Here is an 18,967-nt window from a genome sequence, read left to right as displayed (position 1 = left end):
GAACCTTTTTCAGTGAAAAAATGAAAATTTTTGTCAGATGTAATGACATTGAGACCAGCTCATTTTCTATTCTGCTCCTTTCTTTATCCTCGTTCATATGGTTGCACTGCTGTGAACATAAAACGAGAACACTAACAAAGATTTAATAACAAAGAATTGATTCTTAAGATGCTGGAATTGTTTGATTCCAATACTAGTCTATTCCTAGAGAATCCTCAATTGCTGGAACTGGAATCTAAATGACAATCTTAACTAAAATCATTACACATACCCTTTTTTACTCTTGGATCCAGTTATTTTAAGTAAATATTAATACTACTGCTATTATTGCAAATGGGTAGGAGATGAAATTTTCGAGCGAGTTGCTGGCAATTTCAGGTACGTCATGCAATTCAGTGGGTTATTTAGTTAACCGGAATTGTCCATCTTTCATGTTTATGTGGATGAGTGAGCCGCAACATAACATTGTCTTTGTGTTATTTACAGTTTTATAGATGATAGGCCACTGAACAGCTGCAAGAAGGTTAAGAAAAAGGGACCTGTTTGGGGATTTTTTAATTTACATGGGAAACGAGTATCTTGTAAATATTGTTTTAAGGAATACAGTCGCATTCAAACAACATGGAAAAGCATATAAAAAGTATTTCAAGAGCCCTCAGAGTTTGAAAAAGTGCTCGAGTTAGGTACAGTGATTGAGAACAACCTTTTAGTTTTTTGCAGTGCTATAGTATAAGTAAAAGTACTACCTGAAGACTAACTATTTAACAAAGTATACTTTATTTAAAAAATTACTTTTATACTTTAGTGTCTTCTTATGCACTACCCCAAGAATTTACCTGATTAAATATGTAAGAATCCAATTTATTACTCCCAATAACTCTCACCTAAATCTCAAGCAGTTTTTTCAAATCTCTAAAATGCATAAATGTCTGAATTTTGAGCATTTGCCCCAATTTATAAATGTCCAGGTGTTTTACACCACTACAAGTGGCTATAAAGAATTTTCAATCCTTGAAACTAGGTAAGTAAATTGTAGGATAAGCTAATGTTTATTTTGTTAAAGGGATGCTTGAATGCCTTTGCACTGGGATATATACATCCATTATTAAGCCAAGACGTGGAGGCACTGTACATGAAAATTCTTTGTTTCCTGAATTGCAATCAAATCAGATTTAAACTCTGAAGAGTACCATTATGTGCTGAATGTGTAATAACATGAGCAATATTTCCCAGATCCTAAGAGCCCTCTGCAAAATATGCTGTTCTTTGCTTTCCACAACATTCTTCCTATTCACTCCTGCTGCATATATATTTTATGTGCACTGGCCCAGAGTAACTGGTGTAAAAATTTGTAAAATAAGCAACACTATATCCAGTCTTATGCCAACAAAAGAGCAACACACACACACACACACACACACACACACACACACACACACACACACACACACAGAACTGAATACAAAAGAAAGGGTTGCAGTGGGCAAACAGACAATGTGGCTAGCTTTTGAAGTGGTGTTCGAGTGTTGCAAAGTGTATTAGATGGGCAGGTTATATGATGAACAAAAGGTTGAAAACTGAACTACCAGAATAGTTTCTGCCTTACTTGTGCACACATCTGCTACTCTCAATTCAGTTAAGCGGTGCCCTTGCTCATAACAGTCTACCAGTTCTCTGTTATTTTATTAAATACTGATTATTAGAATTCAAGAATGAAGGTTTAATTTTAACATGACAATGCCACTGAGGTCACTTGAGAAAATCCTGGACTGGACTGATTTTGAAGGTACTAAACTGCAACTGTTCTGGCAGTCACCTTAAATGATTTTGGGATGGCAAAGAAATCATAAATAAAGGTAACTGAATGGAGAATGTAAGTAACGACATAGCTCTCAAATAAGAATTTGTTCCATTAACTGTGATATCACTAAGCTGTTCAGATGGTTCTCTCTCCTTTAAAGCAATACTGCTCATGTCCATGGCCAATTATTTCGCTTTTATAATGTGATGTGTAGAAGATTACCTGGTATTGCAAGTATTAGTTTATAGAAGGGAAACTGGCAAATAAAAAATGTTGTTAATCAGATTAAGTTCCAAATTCTAGATTAGTAACGTGTTTAATGATAAAAGCACAGACCACATAAATGAAGTACAGACATACAGAACAGAATGTACATGGAATGATTTGCCAGAAAAAAAATTGTTGCTTATGTTCCAGTAAATAATATGCTGTAACACTGACTATTCACAAATATATCAGAATGAAAGTAAAACAGTAAGATACAGGAGAACATCACAGAAAAGACAGGGTGTACCATATTTCCAAGTTTACACATTTAGAAGTTTCAGAGGGGACATTACAGATAAAATGTTATCCAGTGACGTGTGAAATTTCCAACACCGTATGTCCAGTGATACTGCCTTAGTTTGTACTTAGATGCCATTTTGATCATTGTTATTGTTGATGTAACATCTGAAGATTTCCTGGACTCACATGAAGTGCTCAGACAGATTTCAGCACACTTTCAGCTTCAATGTATGGACAAGTATCTTCAATGAGTGCATGGGCCATAGATCTCTCCATCTAATGATCCAAAAGCACTTTATTCTCCTGCAGGAAGTTCTAGTAGAGCTCTTGGATGGTATGTCACTGAATATTCAACTTTGAAGTATGCACATATATTTTGCAGAACCTGTGGGGGAAAAAAAAAAAATTGCTGTGTTCAAGGGAGGAAACCAAGTTCATGTGAACCTTATGCTTGGCCACCATGGAAGGTACTTTTGATTTTGTCTAATTTTTTGTGTATGGGTACATAAGCAAATGTTTTACAAAAACAGGCTTTGAATATGGCAGAAATGATTCACTTTACACCTGACTGTAGTAGAACTTTGTGCGTATTTTATTTGGACAACAAACATGGAGGTCATATTTAGCAGTTTTTGTAGTTAACTACCTAAAAAAATATCAGTAGCAGTGCAAGGGTTAAAACCACACAGGTCAGTTACTAATTACAGAATAGTTCCTATGCTTAAATGTAATGCCTACATCAACCCATAGAATTATTTAATAGGAATTTTGGAACACCCTGTTTATATTCTTTTCATCTCATTTAGGAGATAAAATTTCATTAAGACTCTTCTTTAAAGTATGGGGCACCTAGTTACAAAGCATATCAACTCAAAAGTGATGCTTTATATAAGCTGACTAGCACAAATTGTCAAATCTGCAGAACCAGAGGGGCAGTCCTGAAAAATAAAAAGTTACAGTTTTTACAGTAAGCAATATCAGTACAACACATCACATTTAACAATAAACCTTGAGATCAACAAAAGGGAAATTTCCCGACTGGGGAAAGACAAAATCTCAAATGCAAGCAACATAATTTTAAGCCATAAAAAATTTCTAGTTTGTAAATGAATATGTAACATTTTTCATAAAACCTAACAGAATACTGATAAAACTTACTGCAGTATTTCTACCTACCATCTCACTGATTCGGGCAGAGATCACTGTCTTCAAAATCTGATACAACTTCTGCCATGTTTTCCAAAAGTGCATCATACTGGCCTTCTGTAGCAATACGTTCAGGACCTTTGAGAGCGTGCATTTTAATGAATCTTTGAACAATTTGAGGTTGCACTGCAGAAAACGTCATTCGCCATCCCCAAGCAAGTAAAGCCAATGGCTATAAACATTTTAACCACACAAATGAATTATACAAATATGTAATCAGTATCATATGTTTAAATACAGTGTAAACAAATTTAACAGTAATTGACAAAAGCATATGGATTATTACCCAACCACGCAACATATTTTATTCCTTTAACAATTACTACTAATGACCGAAAATTAGTGAATTTAAGTTAAGCCAGAGTTATGTACTTACACGTTTGGAATCCAACAAGTTATATGGAGAAATAATATGCCTTCGAAGACAGTTCTTTACCAACTGTTTAAGTGCTTCTACCTCTGATGGATCAGCACAAGGGTGGTAAAGCATTACAATGCCACCATGCTGACAAGAAAGCAATAAGCCAATTATAACAACAACAAATGTTAATTTCTAGATAGAACCACTATCTTGGTAGCATATTTACCTCCAAGCTATGCAACCACCTCTGCCTTGGAACAAACTTATATTCTCCATATATTGGCCAGAGTGGACGATGTGGACCACTGATAAGTTAAAAAAAGAAGGATACTGATTGAGGGGTTTTCATTATTATGTAATACTAACAATACACTTTATACAATATACATTTCAATTTAAAAAAAATGATGCATACTATTACTGCTCTTAATAACCAGAACACATGAGAAATTTAATCACTATGCTTTTGACATTCTGCATAGGTATACATTTGTCATTTAAACATAACATTGCTGAAATTTTATCAGTGCTCTTGAGAAAAGGAGTGTTTTACATAAATAACTTAAGTAAATGTTTTCTTACATTAAACAATGGAAAATCCAGGATGGAATGTAACAATACAAGAGAAGGAAAGTTGCTACTCACTTTACAGCAGAGATGCTGAGCCCCAATAGCCACAATAGGCACAATAGAAAGATTCACACAATCATAGCTTTCGGCCATTAAGGCCTTTGTCAGCAGTAGACATGCATGCACGCACCCACCCACCCACGCACAACTTGCACACACATGTGCAAGTTGTGTGTGTGTGTGTGTGTGTGTGTGTGTGTGTGTGTGTGTGTGTGTGTGTGTGTGTGTGTACTGCTGACAATTATACAGAGCACAGAGGCTCTAGAGAGCACTGAGGGAATCTGAACATACATTTAAAGAATCTGTGTCGCCCAATGTACAGGGTGCACTGATAATGGGTAACAAGCCCTGCAGTAAAAATTGAATACTGGTCTAAAAGGCGATACACAAAATGCTCTTCACTAGCAAATGTACATCCTACAGTGTGGCTATTTGTAGATCCACTCAGTGTGCATGAATGTGCTATCTCGCAAGCTGCATGTGAAGCTCCAGAAATACCAAGTAAGTGATGGAAGCCGAAGTAGTGTCATTTGAATGTGGGGTAAACCACAAGGGGCACAGACGTCTGCTCAAATCGCAGGGGGGAGGGGTACAACTCTCAATCAGGAAAGTAGCCAGTAACACGAGGTGAAGCTTTCAAGGCAGAATATGAAAGTGAGCCCCAGAAGGCAACAAAGAAGCAGGACTTGCCTCATACTGGCAGTCGACTGAGTTATCGGATAAGCTCAAGATGGGTAGCTGGACAGGGTACAATTGCCAAGTGTATCAGCAAAGGAGAACATCACTCCAGAATGACAGCAGTAGTCTGTCAGCTTCCGCACAGAGACTCAAAAACAGACTGGTGGGAAATGAACTGGTGGACAAACTGATCCAAGACCATGAATCTTGTTATGGTGATTTAACTTGGACAGTTGTCCAGATGAATATAGGATATACCTGTCACCTAGTTTCAAGTATACTAGGCATATGCCACATGGAAGCTGTAGGACATTCAGAAACTGGACACAGCAATCTGTCAGGTGGGGTATACAAGGTCTGCTCAAAATATTCTGGAACATTCATAATTTTGTGCCAATGGCGTGTTTGAACAAAATGCAGTTTGCATCCCTGCACACGCCTGTGTTTAATGTGTAACTGCCAGAAGTTTCACTGTTTTATGTCAGTTATTGTTCAGCACTATATAACGAAGAATGTTGTATCACAAAGTTTGTGAATTTCAAGATGGTGAAGTTAGAAGAGCAACAGATCTGCATTAAATTTTGCGTGAACCTCAAGAAAGCCTTTATAGACACACATTAAATGATCAGGAAGCCTACAATGATGAGGGCTTAAGCTGTCCTCAGTGTTACAAATGGTTCACATGGTTTAAAAATGGGCAGATGGAAGTTAAAGATGACCTCATTCAGGATACCCTTTGACATCTACTGATGTCAGGAATGTCAATGAAATTGTGCATGCCAATCTAAGACAGACTGACAGAGATTGCAGAAGAATGTAACATTTCATAATTTTATGAAATCTTGACACAAGATCTTTGAATGCATTGTGTTTCAGCCAAGTTTGTCCCATGGCTCATGAGTCCAGACCAAAAAGACCTTCGCCTCACAATCTGAAGAGTTTTTGGATCACATGAATGAGAATGAGATGTTCCTTAAGAGAATAATAACTGGTGATGCGATGTGGGTCTATGGTTATGATATTGAGACCAAGGTTCTATCTTCACAATGAGCCAGGAAAGATTTTCGAAGACCAAAAAAAGCTCGTCAGGTCAGGTGAAAGCCATGCCGATAGTTTTCTTTGATTTTGAAGGATTAATTCATCATGCACTTATACTGCAGGGATGAGCCGTTAATCAATGGTACTATCAGTCCGTGTTGCAACACCTGCGAGAAAATGTGCTAAGGAATGTGGTGAGACAATTCCAGGCCCTTGCATCAAAATAATGCATATGCGCATTCATCCTTGTTGCTGCACAACTACTGCACAAAAAATGAAATCACTGTGCTGCCTCATCCTCCATAGTCTCCAGTCCCCTGGAGACTTTTTATTTCCAAAGTTCATAATCTGTTGAAAGGATGAAGATTTGCAATGGCAGATGAGATAATAGAAATTTGTATATGGCACCTTACATGTCCCAGCAGGAGACTTACCAAGACTGCTTCCAGACATGTTGGGAGTGGTATCAGTTATGGAGGAGAGTATTTCGAAGGAGACCACACACAATAAGTAAAGGTAAGGATAGAAAAAATTTTGTGGACAAAGTTCTGGAATTTTTTTTGAACAGACCTCATATGAGAATACATAAATACTTTTTTAAATGTTAACTCCCACAATTTTGCAGTTTCAAGATACAGAAGAGCAGTTGGATCATATGTAAGGATTGTGGAAGGAACTCATTTCATGACCAGACAGTTTTACAGATAGATTTTTCACAGGAAATATGGAAGCTATTTTTATTCTCCATGAGCAAATGGGTCGAGACAGTTCTCAATTCACTGCCTGAGTGATTAGAGTGCTAGAGAGGCCTGGTGGTAGAAGATCAACAATGGGGTAGTATGCTGTAGCAAGTAAGGTATGGTCAGCACCACATCTTGAGGTACATTGTCCTGAAAAAGTGTTCAATAGAGCCAACAAAAGTGTGCATTAGAAATGTGTTTTTTAAAAAACTCTGGAATGAAGTAGGACATCCTGCCTCTGAAGCCACATCTGTACACTGTGTGACACGTGTGTTCTCCAGCAAGTCTTACAGGCCTTTTCCAGCATGTGTTAATATAATGAAGAATGTATGTGTGTGTGTGTGTGTGTGTGGTGTGTGTGTGTGGTGTGTGTGTGTGTGTGTGTGTGTGTGTGTGTGTGTGTGTGTGTGTGTGTCAATGCTAAGCTTTCATTGGGCTTCAACAGGGTAGCAAGAAATTCCAAACAAAGAAATCAGGCACAAAAACTACTGACAACAGTCCCAGCTGAAGTTTTCGGATACTCATTCTGGAAGAATGAAGGTGGAATATATGTTATTGGAATATATATCTACCATTATTTTGTTGACATCATTGTACTACTGTATGGACGACAAGACATTTTTCTTTTTGAAAAATTGCCTCCAAAACTGAGGTGGATCTTTCACTCTGAATTGATATAAAAAGGTCTAATGTTTGATTTAAAATTCCCACCAGTCTTAAAAATGGCCATATATTGGATGCTGCATAAAACCTATCAATATCTGGCAACATTGGATTCAACTGGCAGAAGCAGCGTACCAATGTGACTAACATGCATTGTGGGGATTTACAATCTTTCTAACACTGTCTCCCTCCCACCCTGCCATCATAAACCTAGACCACTGTCCAGCCTACGATGTATCACTGCAGTTTATAGTGCCAGTGAACTTGAATTTAAAGTGATTTGTGTTATCAGTTAACAGTGCAATATTTTTGTTAGTAGCTAGTTTTGTAATGAAACAAAAAATAGATATTCATATTATGTGGGCTATATATTTCCAAAAGTAATAGCATATGCAGAACATGGAAAGAGCAGATGAGCAACATTTCGGCCCTCCACCTACCAAAGAAACCATTCGCAATTGGCAGGCTAGTAAAGTACTGGAAACAATGAGAAAGACTAATCTGCAAATAGAGGACGGAGTGCAAAATGGCCGAAACTACAAGATGACCTACTGAAATGGATTTAGGAACACTGTCAAAAATGCATTGGAATTAATACAAAAATGACTCAAATGCATGCTTATAGGCTAGCACTACATTGAAACTTGACAGACTATGGGTGGAGTTTGTTTGTGCTACAGGTTTATGAAGCCTCACAGTCTTAGAATGTGAACCAAAACCAAAATATCTCAGAAAATGCCACAAGACAATAGAGAGAAAATATCTTTCCATTGCTTTATTATTCAACATCAAACAAAAAACAGTATGGAACTAAGCCAAATAGCAAATATAGATGGAACTCCTCTGACATTTGATGTGCCGAGTAACAGAACTGATGCCCTGAAAGCTGCTAAAACCATCAGAACGAGGGGACATGAAAATACATACTACACTGTTGTCCTTCCATATTGTGCTGACAGTACTAAACATAATCCACTGGTCACTTTCAAGTGCTAAATATGCCGAATCCTCTTTAAATACTGCCAGGTGGTGGTGTTCATACATGACAACGGTTTGACAGACGATGCTGGTATGAAATTGTAGATTAAGGGATGTGGGAGACAAGGAAATGTGCTTTAATAAAGAAGAGTTATCTTCTTGTGTAATTCAGTAGCAACTTGAAAAATTCCACGAAAGAAAAAAGAGACAGGGAAATACAGAACTCTGTGTTATTCCAGGATGACTTACTTCAAAACTGCAACCTCTTGCTATCTTGATAAATAAACCATGTACAGTGTATATAAGAAGAATGGAACAAATGGATGATGGATGAAACTGAACATGAATGTAAGCTGAAGGGAAATTTTAAAAAGACCTACCATCAAACAAGTGTGTCACTAAATAAAACAGTCATGGTCTAGAGTGAGAGAAGACATTCTTAAATCTTTCAAGAAGTGTGGCATCAGTTTGGTTTTGCAAACTAATTTTTTTTTTATTCTGGCTTTGCAATCTAAAAAATGGTAAAAATATTTTCCAAAAAAATTGCTTAAAAATTAAGGTGCATCTCTCAGTCCATAACATTATAGTACATAAAATATGGCATTTGCATCTAGTGGAGACAAATACAGCAACAAAGGAAAAACAGTTCAATTTAAAGCAGGCCTGGAAATAAAACATAATTAACTAAAATAATGTACAAACAATATATCAAAAGGAAAATTGCAAAAATTAACAAGTTATAGAACCAGTGTAGTAGATTTTTTTTACATAGTCCAATTTAAGAGGGCAACTAGGCAGACAAGGGAAAAAATGTCATCTAAACAACACTATAGAAACTAAATGGAGATTTAAAAATGTAGCTTCTAATATGCCTGAAAAGCATGTTTGGAATCTGTGTGTCTTGTGGCAGTGAAACATGGTTTTCTAAATCAAAAACTGAGGGTTGGTCAGTAACAAAACATTAGGAATTACTATGAGAGGCAGGACAAGAAAAATGTACCAGGGAACAATCAAGAAGATACAATTACGGTACTATAAAAATGAAATGCAGGTAGCAAGACATCATAAGAAGCACACAAGATTTTGACCTAATGAAAGGTGGGTAAATTACATTGGGAAACTTGCATGACAGTTTAAAGGTGGCCTCTATACAGCAACTGATGTTAAATGGCTCCTGATAGTGGTAACTAATTGTGTTGTACTATAATTTTACATTTCTGTAAAACATTTTGTAAAATTATTGTAAAATAACCTATGAAAAAATACTGTTACTGCTGCTGCTATATGGCTACTGTGCTAGCTGATGAATTCACCATCAGGAATAAAAACCTAAGCAATTCAAAAGCCTAAGTCTTACATCTAGCCTGGTCTAGTCCATTTCATCTGTGACAAAGTAGTGAAACAATGTTAGATTTTTTTATTTAACCAGCCACAATCAGCCATAACCCCCAGCCAGTTTCCTTACTGGCAACACTGCCAGCAAAGGTACACTGGGCCTAGAAGTACCATGTACGTCTCCTTGTTTGCTACATCAACTTGCCCTTTACCTGATTTGAGTGCACACTAGCATGTATCACAATGAATACTTCTCACTGACTGAAGCAGAAGATGGTCCTGGATGGTTTGGACTCTCTCCTCAGCATTCGCAGGTTGCTGTGTCAACCAGTATCAACTGGTACAGCTTAAAGAGTTATTAAAACCAGGCAGTTTGAAGCACCAAATAAAATAGAGCATTATTTCAAGACTAGTAAGCTCTACAGTTCTGCCTTCTACAGCCAGAAAATGAATTCAAACTATTCGTTCTGAACTAGATTTGAAAGTGGTGCATATGAAAGAGGAGTACTTCTGTACAAACAATGGTGTCCACAGGATCAAGCATCTTTGGCATTTGATTTTAGCAAGAATCATTATCTTCTACCCTGCTCCTACTTCAAAATTTCTTTGGAATTTATAGCAAAATAATGACCAGAATTCTATGCCAACTGTGTAGCTCTAACATTTCCCCACAAAAAAGAAACATTATGAATGTAAAATAGGAGAGCGATAAGTGTATGTTGTAGGCAGTTACATAATTTAAAACTGGCACCAGTTTCAAGATAAACATTAAGAAGTAATTATTCCCACATAAACTGACTCAACTTTATTGACTACAACTTCGGTTGGTGCAAAACATTGAGAAAAAATCTATTTTTGGTTGCCCATAACAAACACAAACAGACTACACTATGTGAGCAAAACACTCCTCTTAGAGATTGTGTTTTACTGAATGGAAATTTCAACATTGCCAGCTAGGAAAAACACAGAGCATGGTCTAATTAGTGAAAATTCAGAAAAACAGATTCAACTGTCCTTGATTATGCACAACAGATGACCAATAATTGCTTGTCTTCAAGTAAATTAACTTTTTGCATAATGGGTAAGAAAAAAAGCACGCTTTCCATGAAGAGCCAGTCATCATTCAACTCTTCATACACTTCTGTAACCAATCGAAAACTGCAGTATTGGTATCAGGTATAAAGTGAATTTGTTCATCACACGAAAAAGAGTCTGTAAGAATATCTATACACGTTAATGCTGTTTAATTTATGGTTAAAGCAAGATTTCAAGATGATCTTTTGCTACCCAGATGACCCAAAAAACAAATGTTTAATAACAAGTTTGTTTTAAGAAGATACATCAAGTAATGGACATCATTTAAAATTATGAGTCTGACAGTCAGTCTGCCCTATTCTTATATATTTTGTACATGAGATTAAGTTTTTCTCACAAGCAATGAGCAATTTTCTTTACTATTACTATGATTTACTGTTATTCAATCTTATTTGATACAACGTAACAGCTGTGAAATATTCTGCAAACTGTCACTGACTTGAAAGGACAAATAATAACTGCAATAACGTAGTTTTATGCTGATGTTTCAAAGAAACCCCAATATATTTTAACTGCACTTGATATAAGGAGGAGCAATTAATCCTACCACATTAAACTTTTACTCCTTTTAAAAAGAGCAAAACAAAGTTATCTAAATCTAAATACCCAGACACTGGCTGAAAATGACAAGTTTGTGGTGCCCTCCACCAATAATGCTGGAATTCAATATGGTGTTGGCCCACCCTTAGCCTTGATGACAACATCCACTCCAGCAGGCATAAATTCAATCATGTGCTGGAAGGTTTCTTGGGGAATGGTAGCCCATTCTTCCCAGAGTGCTGCATGAGGAGAGGTATCGATGTTGGTCAGTGAGGCCTAGCGCGAAGTCGGCGTTCCAAAACATCCCAAAGGTGTTCTATAGGATTCAGGTCAGGATTCTGTGCAGGACAGTCCATTACAGGGATGTTATGTAACCACTCCATCATTATGAACAGTTGCTTTATTGTGTTCAAAGATGCAATCGCCATCCCCAAATTCGTCTTCAACAGTGGGAAGCAAGAAGGTGCTTAAAACATCAATGTAGGCCTGTACTGTGATAGATCCACACAAAACAACAAGGGGTGCAAGCCCCCTCCATGAAAAAAAAAACAACCACACCATAACATTACTGCCCCCGACTTTTACTGTTGGCACTACACTTTTTTTTTTTTGTGGTTTTAGGGCGCACAACTTCAATGGTCATTAGCGCCCTGACTACTCTAAGAATGCACCGCGAGGCACAAGTTGACAACAACTAAAAGGGAAAACACGATAAAAGACAGACTGACAGGCATAGGATTAAAAAACAGCATCATCAAATGTCCTTAGCGAGGTTTGTCAAATTGATAAAACGAAGAACACGAGCAGCTGCTCGTGGGTCATCCGCTAAAATGGCATCGAAAGTATTTGGCAGGTTAAGATCGAGGCGCAGTGTGTTAAGATCTGGACAGGACATTAAAATGTGTCTAACCGTCAGCAAGTGCCCACATGGGCAGAACGGCGCCGGCGCAGCCATCAGCAGATGGCGATGGCTGAACCGGCAGTGTCCAATTCTTAACCGGGCTAAAACGACCTCCTCCCGCCGAGAAGGGCGTGAGGAGGACGTCCAAGCCACGGGAAGAGGTTTTAAGGCCCGAAGCTTGCTGTCGGTAAGTGCAGCCCAATCGGCATGCCACAGCGATAAAATGCGCCGACAAATGATCCTGCTAAAATCGGACGAAGGGACACAACAAGAAGCTGTCAGAGGCTGGAGGACCGCAGCCTTGGCCGCGGCATCTGCAGCTTCGTTCCCAGGGATACCAACATGGCCAGGAACCCACATAAAGCTAACCGGAGAACCGACGTCCACCAGCTGCTGAAGAGAGCGTTGGATCCGGTGTACGAAAGGGTGAACCGGGTACGGATCACTGAGGCTCTGGATGGCGCTCAGGGAATCTGAGCAGATGACATAAGCAGAATGTCGGTGGCGGCAGATGTAAAGAACAGCCTGGTAGAGGGCAAAGAGCTCAGCTGTGAAGACCGAAGAATGGCCATGGAGCCGGTATTTGAAGAGGTTGGCCTGTATGCTTTTGTGCTGTGCATGTCTCTTTACGTTTCCACTTCACTATCACATCAGAAACAGTGGACCTAGGAATGTTTGGGAGTGTGGAAATTTCATGTACAGATGTATGACCCAAGTGACACCCAAACACCTGACCACGTTTGAATTCCATGAGTTACGTGGAGCACCCCATTGTGCTCTCACGATTTCTAATGACTACTGAGGTCACTGATATGGAGTACCTGGCAGTAAGTGGCAGCACAATGCATCTAATACGAAAAAATTATGTTTGTGAGGGTGTCCAGATACATTTGATCACACAGTGTAGCAGACATCCGAAAGCCACATGCCAGTGAAGATTGCCATGAAAGATGGAAATCAGAATCAAACCATGTAATGATATAATGAAAAATAAATTTAACATTGTAAATTACAGAAGGAGACTGCTTCCTATATATTAGTGAGGTTACAGGGACTCCCATTCAGTTATCACCTCTTAATTGTGAATGACAAAAATATAATCTGTTACCGCCCTGCCACAAGATGAAACATGGAGATCTTAAAATACTATTATGAAATTCTTAATTTTGCATAAAAATTAAGATTATTGGAAATATTTTATATTCAACATATAAATGAAACTGCTGAAAAGCAGTTTTATATCTCAGAATATGGATTTTAATGTACAGACAAATAAATGGAAGTAATAGAAGTAGGTCTACACTTCTGCTGACTGTATTTAAACATACAATGTGTGGGGTCTAAGTAGGCAGACTTGTTAAGCTACTTCAAGCTATGAAATCTGGATATAAAGAAGCTGCACATATGTCATTATGTAAAATGATGAACTGAAACAAACTCATTGAAAACAATAACTGCAATGGCAGACGAAAAATTTACACTTGCTGCACCACCTTTTACACAGACCAGATTATAAACATATCACTCCTTCATACAGAAAAATAAGATATATACTTACAATGTAGGCAGGTCTCTGTCATACTCCAAGTGTTTATCCATGCAATAATGCTGTGCCTACAACAAATAGAATTCTTGTTATGCTATGCAATTAAAAATAAGATTGTCATAAGTTTGTAAAGTGTGCACATTACCAGGGAGTTATAGAAAGTATGATGAAGTACACAGATGGAAAGCTGAGTTATGACTGATGATTGTGTGTTTAAAGAGAGTAAACATACTAGTCATCAGTCCCTTGCTTCACTGGAAATTCACATAATGCAAAACAAGAGAACTGTCTGCTCAGGAGTCTGAACTCACCGCAGTTGAAAATTTGGGTAGATTGTCAGATGGTCAGAAGTGAGGAAACCCAAGCAGCTAAAATTGTAGCCAGCCACTGAAGGATACACCAAGAATGGTCATGATCAGTACATTTGAACTGTTGTGAGGAAATGGAAACTGTATGGAACCAGATAGCTTTGGGTTAAATTGTTCAATAAATAAAATATGTACATAAAAATTTAAAATGCATGACAAGGCAGAAAGAAAGTAGCTTCAATCCACTTGGAACATACCCTGTAGCAGTGGAAGAAAGTAGCTTAAAGCCACTTGGGACATACACTGTAGCAGGGGGTACTCCCCACATCGAACCTTGAGTTTAGATGCATCCCATTTTGTTACAATATCTGCTTACCCCTCAGGAAATGCACAAGTATTAGCTGCTGTATCATCATCCACAAGTATCTTGGGGCAGGAAGGTAGACAGGTTCATGGCTTTTCTCATATCAGCCAGCAGACCACACTGAGAATATGGGTATCATGAGGTATGCACAGCTGTATTGGGAGGAGCCCTCTTGATGTAAAATAAGCTCATAGATAAGTCTGGTATGGCTGATAGTCAGCACAGTATGACAGCATCATTCCAAGTTGCTTGGGTAGAAGTATGCCACATCTTGGTGGTCCCTTTGATTGCCCTCAACTAATCGCAGGTCGTGGTAGTTGGCCATTTCGCATCCCATGTTTTCAAAACTGGGTGCCACTGTTGCAATCTAAGGTCTGTGCCTGGTATTCTGAGTCTCTAGTTTTCTCCTGTGGTTGCTTCTTTAGTTAATTTGAAAGTAAGTTCATTTCCTGGACTGCCTACAGGGTTCAGTGTCCAGACAAATGTTACAGCAATTCACAGCTGTGGAGGTCAAATAAAAGATCTTTGGTGTTAGAGAACAAAATGCTTTTGGGGTACTACCGTATTTACTCGAATCTAAGCCGCACTTTTTTTCCGGTTTTCGTAATCCAAAAAACCGCCTGCGGCTTAGAATTGAGTGCAAAGCAAGCGGAAGTTACGAAAAATGTTGGTACGTGCCGCCACAACTAACTTCTGCCGTCAAATATATATAGCACGACACAGGCATTCTTTGTAGGCACAAAGATAAATACTGGCGCCAAAACCTCTGCGTCAGTAAATAAATTTAAAAAAAAGTGGAAGACGAGTTTTTTTTCTCCGCCGCGAGTTTCGACCACTGCATTTTCATACATTATCCAACAAAGTAAATACAAATTCCGTATTGTTCATCTTCGAATGTAGCACAATTTCAGTGTACTACGAAAATCTGACTGGCAAGACTGTTTGGGATGTTTGTCAATATGGCCAACTCCACGTTCTGAATTTTTTCCTATCTGTGAGAAGAGATGGTTGCTAATAGGAACCTGATGAAATTTGAATCACATACAATATTCTCTTGACCTTAAGAATAATACGAATATAAACATTTTGACATGTATTCTTTCGTGTTTGCTGCTATCTCATTCAAATCCTGTCTGCCTAATAAACTACGAAACTAGAGTGAGACAACAGCAAATGCGGAAGAATATACGTATCGTGTCATGTTTATATTCTTATTATTCTTATGCCTAATAATGATACAGTCTGAAATGAAGCACGGCAAGTGACTAGATTTTTAAATCTAAGATGACTAATTTCTGTGCAGAATTTGATGTAATAGAGAAGCGGCCGCAAAGATTTTCAAATGGAGAAAAATTTTCGCCTAACTCTCGTTCAGAACATGTTCTATCATACGCAGTCTATTATTTGATTCTTGTTGATCATTATCAAAGAAAGCAGCAGTGTAAGTAACAACAAATAGCAGTCTCTTGCCATTGTTTCACTAATGAGACGATTCCTCTCTTTTTTGTTTTAATTGTACGCGGCGGTAGCGCGCACAAAAGCAAGCCATGCCGCGAGCCGCGACAGGCCATAAACACGCACTATCAGAATACGACAAACAATGCATGACACAGTGCAGTAATGCATTTTCAGCTTAAGAGTGACGCAAACACCTATAACAAAGAAAACGGCACTTATAAGATCAAAGCAAAATAGGCAATCGATTCAAACCAGACGAAGCACGTGAAAAAGGAAGGATACCCGTATAAATACGGACGGAGCGCCTGATGCATAGCAATGGCTACGTGGTAAAGCTTAACTGCTAAGCTTACGATTCGAACCAAACTACTGTAGCTGTATTGTCATTCATTTGACCTAAATTGTGTCTCATATTACAATGGACCAACTTTGTTTCGATTTGGAGGTGTGGCCTAAAACTTTTCTCTCTCCTTGAATTTCGAGTCTCAAATTTCAGGTGCGGCTTAGATTCGGGAATTTTTTTTTCCCTTGATTTCGAGTCTCATTTTTCAGGTGCTGCTTAGATTCGAGTGCAGCTTAGATTCGAGTAAATACGGTACTCAGATATGCCTTTTAAGCAGCTCAATGGTTGGGCTGCAAAGCAGGTAGTCCCTTGTTGTGAGAGTTTTAATGTATTGTAGAGTCTGTGGTATGACAACCAACTCTGCAGCATATACACTGCATTCACTCAGCACAGAATACCTCTCATGCCCTCTTGTTTCAGCAAAAGTATAATCAATCCTGTCATTGGCTTTCAGTGTAGATGCTTGTCAAATTGGGGTAGTCGTGGAGAAACAAATGGAGTAAGTGTCCAAGAACAGATTGTCAGGTATTTTCCTTAGGGGCATGGAAGAGGTCCACCTGAATCATAGTACAGGGTACACATAACAGGTGCCAAAAGGAAACTCACTACACAGCCAAGAAAGGGTTGTTTGAGGTCTTTGCACAGTCTCCCATACCCCAGACTCAGCAATTCGTAAACAGTGACATATCAGTTGTAAAACAGGATAAATTAACAGATGGATAGGCATCAGACTGTAACCATATATTTGTCAAGAGTTGCTGGCACATGACCCTCTGTGGTGGGATACCAGCTTCCTTCCTGATGCTGCCTGTGAGGCTCATAGAATCCTCCAGCTGCCAATCACACATCACAGCAATAGTGGGCAAGGTCTAAAAAGCACAGTACTGTTTGTGCTGCTAACCCATAGGTAACATGTCATTAGTCCATGTGGGATAAAATAAAAGCTTAGTAGAACTGCTGAAGAACTGTGCAGCCTGCACCCCATGAGGTACTGCTAAGAAAACTGAGGGTTTAAAGTTTCCTCATAGAAGTTGACTTGAGTGGACTTACATGTAGTAACCATGTTAACTTTTGCCAAAAGATCTAAAAAATTTGAAAGTTTCAAGAACTTCACGTAACTTGTTACCAGTATGGAGTTGCAGGCGCAGACACACAGTCCTGAGTTGACAAATGTGCAGGACAAATTTCTGTGGAAGAAAACCAATATCCACTATTCACAACCTAATACAGGGCTATTACAAATGATTGAAGCGATTTCATAAATTCACTGTAGCTCCTTCAGGTTTCTGCTGCCAGAGCGCTCGAGTGCGCAGTGAGACAAAATGGCGACAGGAGCCGAGAAAGCGTATGTCGTGCTTGATATGTACTCACATCAGTCAGTCATAACAGTGCAACGACACTTCAGGACGAAGTTCAACAAAGATCCACCAACTGCTAACTCCATTTGGCAATGGTATGCACAGTTTAAAGCTTCTGGATGCCTCTGTAAGAGGAAATCAACGGGTAGGCCTGCAGTGAGCGAAGAAATGGTTGAACGCGTGCGGGCAAGTTTCACGCGTAGCCCGCGGAAGTCAACAAATAAATTGGCTCATGCCACAACTGGAGACTGACAGCGCCGACTTCATCTTTCAACAGGATGGTGCTCCACCGCACTTCCATCATGATGTTTGGCATTTCTTAAACAGGAAATTGGAAAACCGATGGATCGGTCGTGGTGGAGATCATGATCAGCAATTCATGTCATGGCCTCCACACTCTCCCGACTTAACCCCATGCAAATTCTTTCTGTGGGGTTATGTAAAAGATTCAGTGTTTAAACCTCCTCTACCAAGAAACGTGCAAGAACTGCGAGCTCGCCTCAACGATGCTTTCGAACTCATTGATGGGGACATGCTGCGCCGAGTGTGGGAGGAACGTGATTGTCAGCTTGATGACTGCCGAATCACTAAAGGGGCACATATCTAACATTTGTGAATGCCTAAAAAGCAGTTTTTGTATGTGTGTGCAAAGCATTGTGAAAATATCTCAAATAATAAAGTTATTGTAGAGCTGTGAAATCGCTTCAATCATCTGTAATAACCCTGTAACATACTATAACATACTTTCTATAAGGCACCCTACAGTTGGAACTCTTCAGTGCATAATTAAGTAAAGCTCTAATACAGGCACAGTTCGTCCACATACATTAATGTTGAAAATGTGTGTCTCACTGCAGTCCTGATACCATTGATTGCGATGGCAATGAGTGTCACACTCAGAAATGATCTCCAAGAAACTCCCAATTTCTTTTACATTTTGGTTGCTGAGAGTTGAATCTATCCAGACCCGGAACAATCAAAGGGATAGGAAATTCTGTATAAAAATGAGTAAGCAGACCCAAAAGCTCCACTCATGCAGTGTAGACAGGATGTGGCGGTGCCAGGTAGTATTGCTCAACTTTTTCAGATCACAGAACATAGTTATCAGGTGCTGGCA

At 38.8% G+C, this 18,967-nt stretch overlaps 1 protein-coding gene across 2 annotated transcripts in view; it reads right to left on the bottom strand.

The window, feature by feature from the left end:
* Positions 1 to 2,086: 2,086 nt before the first annotated feature.
* LOC126178347 (uncharacterized) overlaps positions 2,087 to 18,967 on the bottom strand; it is a 29,394-nt gene continuing 12,513 nt past the window's right edge. The window contains exons 3-7 of one of the 2 annotated variants that reach the window (XM_049924525.1): positions 14,032 to 14,087; positions 4,102 to 4,180; positions 3,891 to 4,019; positions 3,485 to 3,686; positions 2,087 to 2,693 (exon numbers count right to left, since the gene is read on the bottom strand). In XM_049924525.1, the coding sequence (XP_049780482.1) occupies positions 3,489 to 3,686; positions 3,891 to 4,019; positions 4,102 to 4,180; positions 14,032 to 14,087 (462 nt within the window). In that variant the 3' untranslated portion in view covers positions 2,087 to 2,693; positions 3,485 to 3,488. Of the gene's footprint in view, positions 3,247 to 3,484; positions 3,687 to 3,890; positions 4,020 to 4,101; positions 4,181 to 14,031; positions 14,088 to 18,967 lie in introns of both variants that reach the window. The other variant, XM_049924524.1, reaches the window with a different exon arrangement.

This window comes from Schistocerca cancellata, chromosome 1 (genome assembly GCF_023864275.1).
Source record: "Schistocerca cancellata isolate TAMUIC-IGC-003103 chromosome 1, iqSchCanc2.1, whole genome shotgun sequence".
Lineage (NCBI taxonomy): Eukaryota > Metazoa > Arthropoda > Insecta > Orthoptera > Acrididae > Schistocerca > Schistocerca cancellata.
Note: the sequence above shows the minus strand (reverse complement) of the source record. Positions and strands in the feature narration are given on the sequence as shown.